Source organism: Mastigoproctus giganteus, chromosome 7 (genome assembly GCF_048544385.1).
Source record: "Mastigoproctus giganteus isolate SK-2022 chromosome 7, ASM4854438v1, whole genome shotgun sequence".
In the NCBI taxonomy this organism is placed as follows: Eukaryota; Metazoa; Arthropoda; class Arachnida; order Uropygi; family Thelyphonidae; genus Mastigoproctus; species Mastigoproctus giganteus.
The window spans coordinates 220,938,410-220,952,159 of record NC_143581.1 but is presented as its reverse complement, the minus strand read 5'-3'; the positions used below and the strand labels follow the sequence as shown (position 1 = coordinate 220,952,159).

The 13,750-nt window shown below is 35.1% G+C and overlaps 1 protein-coding gene across 1 annotated transcript in view; it reads left to right on the top strand.

Moving 5' to 3' along the window:
• Positions 1-13,750, top strand: part of LOC150083708 (uncharacterized) — a 99,573-nt gene that overhangs the window by 53,232 nt on the left and 32,591 nt on the right. The window contains exon 7 of the mRNA XM_090378577.1: positions 11,978-12,175. Within this exon, the coding sequence (XP_090234703.1) occupies positions 11,978-12,175 (198 nt within the window). The remainder of the gene's footprint in view (positions 1-11,977; positions 12,176-13,750) is intronic.

The following is a 13,750-nucleotide window of genomic DNA, read 5'->3' as shown; positions in this document are numbered from 1 at the left end:
GCAGTGGGTTGATAATGGCTGTACTTTACTTTACTTTTCTTTTACATATGCAGAATAAGTATGTATGTATGTATGCTTTATATCAACATTGAAATAAAGTTAAAAAAATGATGTAATGCTGAATTCTTTTTCTGTATTGTTAAAAGTCCAACTGTACTAACCACAGTTTTTCTTCCTTTGTAAAGCAATAAATTTTAAGTATAGGTGTTATGTTATTAATACGTATATTATGGACTTTGAAAATAATCCATTTTACTGAATTTTTTACCAATATTTCATTCAGATGAGATTTCCAAAATATTCATTATTATGGGAAGTTGTCCAGGACCTGGAAAATTCATTGTAATGGAAACTTACTGTATTTTATTTCAGAATAAAACAAAAAAAATTTAAAAGTATTTAAATAATTATTTTTTAATTTAATGCAACTTTTAATTTTTATATTCAAGGTTATTTTTTAATTTAACATATAAATTTTTTATAGTATTGGTTTATATGAGTTTTTTCTGAAATCTGAAAGTTTTTTCAGATTGATCTTTCCACTGATGAAAATCTTCTGTTTTAATAGAGTTTCTAGATATAATTTGTATTAGTTTGAATTTTATATCAGAGACAAAAAAGAATTACTCAAGTTTAATTATCTTAAACAGGCCTCCATTGTTTATTTATTCTCATTATAGTCAGCAATCTGATTTATGGTCTCACTATTAGAAGTCCCAGATTTTTTTGATTCTCAAAATTAACGACAAGCTAGTTGTGAAATACTCATATTAGAATATCTAGTAACTGCAGACTACGCAGATTGGATGTAATGTTTATTAGTAAAATAATGCACTTGAAGTATATGCAGCTAAAATTAAAATAAATATGAAGTATAAATTAAAAAGTGCACATAATTCACTAGTAATTTTGAAAATTGGTCTATAGGAATATATATTTTATTTTCATGCTGTGCCATGTGTTGAATAGGAATAGCTCATAGATGAGCTGAATCATGGGAGAATGCCTTCAAGCACAATTAAACAAAAATAAAGTATCATGTATTTTAAAGAGAGTGCTGCAGGCTTTCATAACTCTGAACTTGTTAGAACATCCCGTTATAGCTGGAGAAATTTCTTAAGTTGTGTGCTGGTAAGACTTGTGAAATGTTTCACACAATGAAGTAATTACTCTTTTGTATCAGCTTTTATGTATTTTCTTATATCAAGAACATTTCTATATTTTTTCTTTTCTTTTTATTTTTTACTGCATTAGACATGATAATATAAAGATATCTAGCCCAAGATCTCCACAGTTTTGAAAACATAGCAGTGATTTTACCAATGAAGTATAATAGTTTGTTTCAGATGTCAATTTGTGTGTGGTATGTACAGGGTGAGGCAATAAAGTTCCCAGACTAGTGCTGTTGTGATCATGTTTTATGAATTTGAAAATAAATGGAAGTGGTGTGTTGTAATTCAAACTTCCTACAACAGATGGTGGTACAGAAATTGTCTACTAGGTTGACAGGTTGTAATTAACAACAGTTTCGTTAGTAGTGTTAATGTTCCGTTATGATTTTGGAATAGAGCAATGAACGAATATAAAATTTTGCTTTAAACTGGGAAAATCTGCAACAGAAATGCATAAAATGTTAAAAACCATTTATGGTGATTAAATGTTAAGTCATACTAGTGTGTTTGAATGGTAGAAGTGGTTCAATAACAGATGGGAAGATGTTTGCAATGACTCAAGAAGTTAGCATCTGTCGGCCTCTTGAAATAAGGACAGAGTTGCAAAAGTTAGGGAAATTGTGCAAAGAGATAATCATTTGACCCTCACAATGATGGCTGATGAGTTGGATATGAATAAGGAGACAATTCAGAAAATTCTGCATGAAGATTAAGGGAAAAGGAAGGTCTGTGCAAAATTTGTGCTGCACAGCCTCACGGATGAGCAGAAGCAATGAAGAATGTCATTATGCAAAGACTTCATCTAGACTTATCAAGTCCTAATTTCCTTGACTGTATTGTCATTGGAGATGAGCATTGGTTGTTTCAGTACAAACTCAAGATGAAGCATCAGAGAATGAAATGAACTTCAAAATCATTACCAAGGCCCACAATATTTAATTTAAAGAAGTCTAGAATCAAGATGATGTTGAGGGTGTTTTTTTTTTTTTTTTTTTTTGTGAACCCCAAACATGAGAGGTATTAGAACCTATAGTACTTAGTACCATGCTTGGGTTTGAGGTTAAGAAGACGAAAGAAGATATTTGTTGACATTGGACTTGAACTTCTGTAGATTGTAATTTTCAGGAAATACGTATGAAGGAAGGTTGTTCCAGAAAACGGCAGGTGAATGAATAAATGAGGAAGATGAAAAGTTGGTTCTGTGGGTTTGAAGTTGGACAGTAAATGGATGTTGGCTAGTGGCGGCACGTGTTCGGACTGTTTTGAAAGAGAGAGCAGGAATTATAGAAGCCAATTCAGAAGAACAGTGCCCGTGGAAGTATCTGTAGAAGAGGCATGCAGCAGAAACAGTGCGTCTATGAGAAAGCGAGTGGAGAGACTCTGTTAGAGATGAATCATTAATTAACCTAACTGCCCTCTTCTGAATGGAATCAAGAAGCCTGAGAGAGGTTTTGGGGGCACCACCCCAGATGTGGGAACAATATTCCATGGCAGGGCGGATTTGCGATTTATACAGAGTGAACAGCTGTTTGGAAGAAAAGTAACGCCGAGAGCGAAAGAGAAAACCAAGTTTTTTAGCTGCAGAGGAAGCAATATTTGTAATGTGCTTGTGCCAAGAGAGATTAGAAGTCAGGGTAATCCCCAAAAGAGATATATCATTTTGCCTAGAAATCGGAGTGTCACTAAAGATAAGCATAGGAGCAGAAGAATCCTTTTTGCGAGATATAAGACAAGACTGAGTTTTAGAAGGGTTGAAATCAACTAAGTTGTCTTTGCCCCACTGGAGAATTACCTGAAGATCGGCATTTAAGGAATTGGTAGCAGATTTTCAAGAAGTTGAAGCTGATTGAGCAGGACACGATTTCTCAAAATGGAAAGTTGAATGCAATGTGCTATCATCGGCAAAACTATGGATAGGATTTCCAGTCAATGGAAGAAGGTCATTGATATACAAGAGGAAAAGAGTGGGGGAAAGAACTGAACCTTGGGGGACACCGGCATTAGTGGAGAAGTTAGAAGACAGAGAGCCATCTACCATCACCCTCAGTGAGCGATCAGAGAGAAAACTGGATAACCAATTACTAAAAACAGTTGGAAAACCATAAGATGGAAGCTTGTTTAGAAGACCTTTATGCCAAACATGATCAAAAGCCTTTGAGATGTCAAGAGCAACTACTTGTGTTTCACCGAACCTCCCTCCAGTGGATCGACACTGACGGAATCCATACTGGTGATCGTTGATCAGACGGAAGGTTTCTAGGTAGTTTAAGAGTTGGCAGTTAATTGATTTCTCCATTACTTTAGAAAGAGTAGAAGTAATTGCAATGGGACGATAATTGGATGGGAGAGATTTGTCACCCTTTTTAGAAATTGGCTGGATATGAGCAAATTTCCAAGCAGAAGGAAAAACACCTTTGGAATAAGAAAGTGAAAAAAGGCGGCAAAGAATAGGAGTAAGTTCAGGAGCACAGGTTTTGAGAACAAGTGGAGAAATACCATCAGGACCTGGAGCTTTCTTAGCATCATGATTCATCAAAATCCTTCTGATATCCTTTTGACGGAAGACCACAGGAGGCATTGAATGGAGCGTGTTGGGAATGGTGGGAGGTGTTTTACCAAGATCATTGATACATGAGCTGGAAGAAAAATGGGATGCTAGCAGGTCAGCTTTATCCTTGGCTGAAGTGGCAACAGAACCATCTGGTTTGAACAGAGGTGGGAGCAAAGATGGGCAAAAGTTGCGGCCAATAGCTTTGGCAAGAGACCAGAATGCTTGGCTACCATTAGGGCAAGAAGCAAGTTTTCTACTCTTAGCCTGTTCAAACTCTAGTTTGGACTGATTAATAACTGCTTTACCACTGTTGAGAGCTTTGGTGTAGGCAGAAAATGAAACTGAAGAATTAGAAACAAGCCAATTACGATATGCAACATTCTTCTCTTGGACAGCCTTAGCACATTTATTGGAAAACCAAGGTTTAGATAAAGGACGAGATTTTAAAGTGGAGTGTGGGATAAGGGATTCCATTCCTGCAAGAATAATTTCATTGACACGATCTGAGCAAACATTGACATCAGAAGTTTTGAAACAGTAATCTGACCAAGGAAAAGAAGAAAAGAAGTCTCGCAGGTCATCCCATTTTGCATTCTTGTAATGCCAAACAACACGTGGTTGGGAATAGCCATGAGATAAAGGTTCCATTGGAGAAGAGACAATCACCAAGTTGTGATCTGAAGTGCCTAAAGGACCTCTCACTTCGACCGTGTACTTAGAAGGGTTGTTTGTGAGAAAAAGATCAAGCGTATTGGCTGTATGATTAGGATTGTCCGGTATTCTTGTAGGTAAATGAACAATCTGTGCTAGGTCATTAGTAATTGCAAAAGCCTCAGCATCTCGACCTGCTGGGTCGGTGTGACTAGAAAACGGAAGCCAGCTGGAGTTGTGAACATTAAAATCACCAAGGAAAATTACTTCACTGTTAGGAAAGTTGGACTGGAGAAAGTTAAGTTGCAAAGAGAGGAAGTCAAAGAGCTCCAAGTGATTAGTGGAGTTGGGAGAACGGTAGAGACAACAGATGAATTTGACACAATGAGGTAGAGAGATTTTAAGCCAGAGAAGATCAAAGAGAGGAGATTCCAAATTGCCAAGTCTCTGACAGGGAATATCAGAACGGACATATGCACAAGTACCACCTTTGAGGCGAAAGGAATTATACAACGTATAATTTGGGCATCTGAGATGAGCAGTAGATGAATCAACCGATAACTGAGATTCTGTCAGAAAAAGTACATGGGGTTTGGCAGACTGCAAGTGGAAATGGACATCGTTGAGATTAGAATTCAGACCACGTATATTTGTGAAATGAATTAGGAAGTCCTTGGGAGGTTTAGATCTTTTCGCAGATAAGCTTGCTCTATTAGTTTGACAATTCATGGTGTATTCAATAGTAAGAAAAAGTAGGTGGGACATGCTGTATGAAGTAATGAAATTTTTGGATATGGCGTACATGTGGTAAGAATATACCCAGATCCTTGACATAACGTGGCCTCGACAATGCTCCCCGCGTACACACTACTCGGACTCCCTCCAGTCACTATCTGGCAGAGTAGAGGTAGCAAGATTATACACTAGCTAATCCGGAAGCTTCCTAGAGAGTTACCAATAGGTTCAGTCCAGTGTACTAACTAGCGGCCGGCCTGCGAACACCGTTTTAGAGCTGTACCCTTGAAATGTAAGGAATATTGGATCTCGCCACAACATTCATCATAACCTCAAAAGTCATCAATCATACTGCATGATGGAAGAGATAGGGAAGGGTTGACCGGAACTTAGCTCTAGAGACTAAACACGGGTTCCACCACTTCAAGCCTCCAATAAGCAAAGTGGTGGTATTTCACCGGTTGATGAGAGTCATCTACCACCTAGTACTGCCTGGTAACATAGAGGGGTGGCATTCCTCCATCTGGTGTGGGCGCCACACCTCGACCCCTGCTTACGTTGGTTCACACCTGGGTGGTCACCCACCATGTACTTGTCCATGGAGGTTATACCCAGGATTACTAACAGTCCCACCATCGTGAAGGTGCAAGCAGAGAATTTGGCTGTCACAGACCGTCCGGACTTCGCCGAAATCGGGTCCACTTGACTTGAGTGTCACCCGAATATCAGTTCCATCAGCGTTTTAGACTCCCAGGTTACAAGTACAGCTTGTCTGGCATAGCTGAGAGAATGTCTGTGACAACCTCAAGGACCAAGTTTTACAACAAAACCTCAAGTTTTACAACAAATGGTGTGATTCATAAGGAATTTGTACCTGAAGAAGAGAGAGAGTCAATGCTTTCAAAGACTATTGAACCACATTTCCTGGATGAAGCTGCAATTTCGAGAGCAAGGCAGCTGCTTCTTGTTGCATGACAATGCTCCATCCATTCTGCGCCTGTTGTAAAGACATTTCTGCAAGACATTGCTGTGAAAAATGGCATTGTAAGATCAGCCATCTATCCTACTCTCCTGATCTAGCACCAGCAGACTTCTTCCTCCCAAGCTGGAAACTGCCCTCAAAGGAAAGAGATTTCAGGATGTTAAGGACATAAAGAAAAACTTAACTGCCAAATTGAACATTATTTCTGTGGAAGCTTTTGCTGACTCTTTTCAGGAACTTTTAGAACTGTATAATAAGTACATTCAATCAGTTATCTTGTAATTACTTTGAATAAAAATAAAACCAGTTTTGAGCTCCTTTACTTTGTGTTCTTTTTATTATACCAGTTTGGGAACTTTATTGCCATGCCTCATATTTAAGAAGTTTATTAATCTGCTTTTGCCATTGTTTGTGTTGATTGATGGATGGTTGGTTACAGTGACTAGGTAGCTGAACCTCTTTATAATTGGGCCCTTTGTATCCCCACAAAAAAAAAAAAAAAAAATATATATATATATTTTTTTTTTATCTTCAAGCTGCTTGTATTCCATGGTTGATTTTTTTTTTATTTATTTATTTTTATTTTTGTTACATATTTTTGTATAGTTGTAAAAAAAAATCCTATGTTCCTCCTGTTTGATAAAATCAACTTTTACTGGCAATGAGAATTGAAAATTTGGGCATTTTTCAGACAGTATGGAAATGCATTGAAGTAACAGTTTTATTAGCTGCAAGGGCCACTTTGTAGTTTTTTTTTTTTTTTTTTTGGCATAATCTGCAGCAGAAACTTAAAATTGGTTGAAATGTTAAAAACTGTTTATGATGATGAAACATATAGTCATACCAGTGTGTTTGATTGGTATAAGATATACTATTTTTATACCATAGAAGATATTTGTTCAGATTAGAATTGAATTTCTGTAGACTGTAATTTTCAGGAAATACATGTGAAGAAAGGTTGTTCCAGAAAGCAAAAATAGAAAAGGTAAATGTGGAAGAGGTAGAAGTTGATTCTGTGAGATTGGAGTTTGATGGTGAATGCATGTTGACTGGTTCTGGTATGTGTTTTGACTGATCTGGAAGAGAGTGGGTTGGGGGAGGAATGAAAGATGCTAATTCAGAAAAACAGTACCCGTGGGAATATCTGTAGAAAGGCACACGCGAGTTAATTAATCTGACTGTCCTCTTTTGAATGGAGGCCATAAGATGCTGTTTGTAGGTGTTATTTATTTAATCCTTCTTTCCTTATATACATTATTCCTTTATAGGTATTTAGTAATTCATAAATTGTATTAAGTGAAGTTACACATTATTTAGTTCAAACTAATGCTCTCTCCTTCAAAAATGCATCCTTTAAGTTAATCAAGACAATGTGCTATATAGATTTCAATATGACAATTTAATGATAGTAGATATCCAAATAATTGGAGTTTGATAGTGAATGCATGCTGACTGGTTCTGGCATGTGTTTTGACTGATCCGGAAGAGAGTGGGTTGGGGGAGAAATTAAAGATGCCAATTCAGAAGAACAGTACCCGTGGGAGTATCTGTAGAAAGGCACACGTGAGTTAGTTAATCTGACTATCCTCTTTTGAATGGATGCCATAAGATGCTGTTTGTAGGTGTTATTTTATTTATTCCTTCTTTCCTTATATACATTATTTCTTTATAGGTATTTAGTAATTCATAAATTGTATTAAGTGAAGTTTCACATTATTTAATTCAAGATAATGCCCTCTCCTTCAAAAATGCATACTTTAAGTTAATCAAGACAATGTGCTATATAGATTTCAATATGACAATTTAATGATAGTAGATATCCAAATAATATATATGTTAAGGTATCCAAATAATATACATGTTAGAACAACTCATAATACAGATTTTCAACCTTTTTTGGCTCACTGTATTTGAGCAACAAGCAAAAGTAACAATAACACTTCCATAAAAATGCCCTCTTTAACAGTTTTAGCCACCCGGGATGCTAAATTTTTTGAAGACAAGATTTTATAATTTGTAGACCCCTTTCCTCATTTTATAGAGCAATCCAGATATCTTAAATCCTAGTAAACATACTCAATAAAATGCATGGTGATTGCTCATGTAGACTGGAAGCAGTGTTTTTCAGTAGTGCAGTTGCAGTTGCTGTACTTAAACTCTCTTTAAAATCAGGAAGTTTTTCCTAACATTTTAAAAGTCATATATCATCCTTACTTGTGGGGGGTATAGAATGAAGGTGACCTTATATAGGCCATAAATAAGTTGAATATGCTTGCAAAAATACTAGTGGCCATAGTATATGACTAGTTAATCCCATTTCTTAGGACCAGCTTTAATAACAGGAATCAGCTTTTTGACAGGTTGTTCAGCCACAGCCACTCTCTTAACCCTTAAACTGAATTTAAGGAGAGTAGTTGATAAGAATATTTAAATGGATTAGACTCGGTCTGTATTCCTTTGCTTATACAGAATAGGAGCATATGGCATTACAGGACTTGGATAAAAAGTTTCCAAATAGGATGGCTAAGATAAAATATCAGTATGACAGCCCCCTACTCCCAATTTCTGTTCAAAGAGGAATGTCACAGGGATATATGGTTGGCCTTCTTTTGCTGTGTATATTCTTGAAAAAATATAATTTCATCATTAACCTAGAAGTGGTGGTGATACCACTTGTAACAAAAATAGTAACACATCACCTGGCAGGTGATTATTTTTTAATTTTTTTTTTTATTAATTCTGCTTGGAATGTACCAATATTTCATCTTTTCTTAATGGATTGCAGTACTTATTGTTTTGCATTTTGTGTGGATCTTAATGAGTCTTTCAATAACACCATAGATATTTATAGACTTTGTTTATGTAAGATGTTAGATATTTATAGAACTCATGGAAGAGTAAAGGTAGGTAACCTTCACCTAGAAACAAACATATAATTCCAAGCTTTGAGGTGTTGTCACCAGTCAGTTCTTTTGCCAATATGAATTAAAAATAGTAAAAAGAATGGTGGTGGTGCAGCAACTGATTGGTTCTCATGCACACTTACTCTGAAAACTATAAAAATCAAACTTACTCTGAAAACTATAAAAATAAAAAAAAAATTCAAAAACCATGCGAAGTAAAAATTTGTCTATATTTAGGAAGGTATGGACAATTACTGATTTTTAACTTCACCCAACAGTTAATGCAGGAAAGTTATTTTTGAGTGGAATCTCCCAAATCCACTGCTGATATTTGCGGAGCTTACTGATAAAGCAATACATTACCCGGCTTACACTATTGATGTTGAGGTGAAGTATACCTTGATGTCAACAGCATAAGTCAAGGACAGTACAGAGCACTAAACAACTTGAATGATTGTTCTGAATTGAAACAAGATATTAATCTAATATTTAAATGAATCAAGAAAAAAAACTGCTTGGATGTAAATTTGACAAGTGTTCAGTTATTTTATTTCAAGGTTACCACAAAACTTCTGGTTTAGATTATCAGTGTCAATTAAAAACTTATTATTTAACCCTTAATATCAGTAATAACACTGAATATCAGTAATAATTATTTTTTATTTAATAACACATATTTGTCTTTCTGGTTATTTACTTCCAAAGGTTTGAACTAAATATTAAGCCTTCTAATTCTGCCCTATCACCACCATCACTAAGAAGAAAGTGTGATTCAATCTCTCTCTCTCTCTCTTCAACTCATACAAGTAGGTTGATTCTGTAAAGAATTTGGGTATCTTTTTTGATGTGAGATTTCTGTTTCAGAACCAAATTACTATGGGAAAGAAGTGGAGCCTCAGATAATTTGATTCATCTTTCTGACTTGGCTTCCCTAGGTATGTTCACTCTCATAATCCTTCTGGAATGTATGAATAGAGGTTTGATCAACAGTTCCTCTTTTATTGTCAAAGTATTGCTCTCTGTCAAGAGTATGATTCCCAGATGAGCAACTTAAAATTTGGCCATCGGTATTCTAGATAAAGATCTCAGTTGTATGGGAATGTCAGTGTACCACCTTTAGTCAAATTATTACAGGGAATTACAGTAAAATCTTTAGTTTCATTCGTTAAATTTTACTTTGGATGCTGACGTTCTCCCTCTGTGTGAATACCACTATTACTCTAAACGAGGGGTTCTCAGTGGGGGCAATATCTCCCCCAAGAGGGCAAAAGTTGGTTTTTAGGGGGCACAATGGTTTGTGGCCTTCCAAAGTTCAATCCTACCCAACGACATCTTATTCCTTAATATTTAATTTTTCTCATTGGGTTTTCTTTTTCCCTGAAACAACTGATTTTTAACATATAGATATATGATATTAGGAGTGAGTGAGAAATGTTGATAAAAGGAAGATAGTGGATATGATTTAACTCAACCACCTTTGCTTTTCATAGGCATTAAATGCCTAAGTGCTTTCTGAGGTAATGTCTCTGCAATCCGCACCTCCGTAGCCAGGTGGGAAGGAGCACCAGTGCGTAGCACACGCTTCTTGATTAGACCGGGGTTCGAGCCCGTCACCACCAAATACGGAGTATGCGGAAAGGTCAGGGAATGACCACCGCACCAGAGCAATATGGCCTTAGTTGCTAATGCTCCTAAAAACCAAATAACAACAACAACATCTCTGCAATCCTTAGCTAGCATTTACACCTTTCTGACAGCTGCGACCTTGGCAGTGATGTTTATTTATTTATTCTTTTCTTTCATTGGTCAATATATGAGGCATGGATGAGATGAGGAAATTCAAAAAGAACTCATTGAATTAAAATGTAATGAAGAATGCAAACACAAATTCGAAAAAGGTGGAATGGCTGAGTTGTGGGTATCAAAAACAACTGAACTTCTTTATCAAACAATGTGGTCTGAAATGGCCAAAGTACTATTTTGTTTTTCAACATCTTATACGGTTGAAAGTGATTTTAGTTCAGTAAATAAAATATTAACAAAGGAAAGGAACAGAATTGACATAAGTTCAAGAGGAGAGACATTAGAATTAAACTTAATAATATCATACTGAACATTGAACTTTTAACTAAGAAGCATCAGGCTCAGGGATTCCATTGAATAAAAAGAGTAAGTATAAAGTATTTTCTTGTTTAAAATTTCATGGGGGCGATTAGGAAAAAAATTGTCTAAAAAAGCCCTTTAGGGGGTGATAATTAAAAAAAGGTTGAGAAACACTGCTCTAAACGGTTATATATTGTAGTTGATTAGTTGTGTTATTTAGTTTTTGGTAGGTATGTGTGTGAATGACCTGTACACTTTAAATTATTATTTAATTACTGTTTGATTCAATTGCGATGTATTGTAAACTCTTCTGGTTTCAGTTGAACTGGGTTGGTTTAGTAGATAGTTATAGTTTTGTGACTCTATTTCAGCTGACCAATAAATGAATATTTCTTATTTATATTTATATTAAATATGATTTATTTATTAATAAAAGTAAAATTCTTGAAATCCAATCATTTTAGAATCTGGACAAATAGTTCCATTTTAATTATATTTTAACATGATCATGAATAAAGTAGCAGAGTAAGATTTTTATTCATGAATTATTCCAGCATAACATTAATATTATTTATTTTACATTACATTATTTTAACATTAATAATGTTAAAATCCATTCTGATGTAATGTGTTTTCACTTTTCTTTTTAATAGAGTACTTTAAACCTCAATTAAGTTTAGAGCAAAAGCTTTAGGCATAGAAGGAAATATAAAACATTGCAGTGTGTGAGCTTGGCAAAAGCCTCAGTACATAGCTCAGGGAAAACTTTTGCTCTTTGCTATGTACACAGCAACAGCTGAGGCTTTTGCCAACACATGCACAGTAAGGCATTTATTAAACATATTAATATTTTAAAACAGTTTCACAATTCTTCTTGTAGGTATTGACTCCCTAACTGTTTCTTGTAAAGTTGAAGAGGTAAAAGGTATGGGTAGCACATATTTGTTTACTCTGGAATTACAAAACCTTCATCTCTTGAAGATGTCCCCTGAATTTTGGCATCTGGTGGTGGTTATAAATGAAAAGTTTGCAGATGACAGTAGAACATCTGTAGGCAGAACTGTTCCACTGACAGTAGGTAATAAAAAAACTAATAATTTAAAAGCCTTTTGAATTATTATATCCAAAATAATAGTTTTCTGTTTTTATTGACGTTTAATTTGATATTGTAATGTACTTTTAGTTTTCTGTTTCTGTTTATCTCCCAAATCATATTAATGATTTGATCTGATCTGGAATTGATTTTGCTTGTTTCTAATAAAATGAAATATAATTGTGATACATCCAGAAAACTTCTAAAATGATTTCTTTCCTAATCTTTTTTTTTTTAAATGAATGATTATTTGTGCCTTTAGACATTTCCCTTAAAGTGATATCCTTGAGTAGAAAAACATTTTTTGCCAGCAATTGTAAAGATGATGGAAACAATCCAGGACCTTTTCATGCCAATGTTTTTTTAATACTTTTATCCAGTGCTTTTTTTGTGATGGTACGCAATGGTACAGCATACCGGCACCTTTATTAACAGTGACGTGTGACATTTGGATGCAGTGCACTTTGAAATTTGTAATATTCCATAAATTTTTTTCACATATTTATCTACTATTCAAATAAGCTTAAAATTATTTAACTAAATTTACATTTTTTACTGTCTATTGTTAAGATATTTTCTATATAAAACTGTATAACCATTTTTATAATTCTAAATTACTCAGTCGGACCTCTGTTTAATTATTTTGAATTCCCCTTGGAAATTACATTTAAAATAGTTTCCGTTGAGCAAGAAAATTTTCATATAGCGAATAGATTAGGAGAGGATGAACTCGGTATGTCCTATTCGCATTTCTGGCCTTCAGGCAATTTACTTAATTTGCTGCGCGAATTAAGAGAGCTGAAGGGATTAACATTCTACAACTTAGTGGTACCTGGTAAAAACTATCCGACCACCCGTCCCACATACGGAGTCGCGCTGGTCTGCAGTGAGCAGATCAAGGGGTATTCCCAATGGGCTCTGGTCCACCTTCTATTGCATGGTGTCCAAACATTTCCCATACAGGGGCCATATTCAAAAAAATTCAAAGTTAGATTTCTTTAGTGTGTTACATTTTCCCTATCTTGTTGCTTGTAAAAGTAAAATTGAAAATATTCGAAAATTTTATTGAGTACAATACACAATTACATTTACTGAACAAAACATTTAATGAGATTTTTTTTGATAGTTAACAAAATTTAAAATGCTGTTTTAGTTCACTTTCTGGGCTGACCATAGGTTGGACACCTTCGTGAATCAACTGTAAGCACACCGTTCGAGAATTAGGAGAGGGTGATTTTCTTTTCTTTTACCTCGACAAATAATCATCTGCCGTTTCGCGGAAGTGCGTTATCCACATTTTTTGTAAATTTTCCCTATCTCTGTTTACATGGTCACAGTACCTGAATATCCGGATGACACTGACATTTTCGACAGTTTCAAAAAAAAAAAAAAAATTCAAATTTAACAACTAGTGACAATACTGATGACGAGAGATGGAAAATGAAGACATCGAAGGGATTAAACCTTCTAAGCATGAATTGTTGGCATTTGGTAAAAATGAAATTAGAAAATTGTCAATTAGGTTACAGTTAAATGCAATTCGTGGATACCTAATTGAAA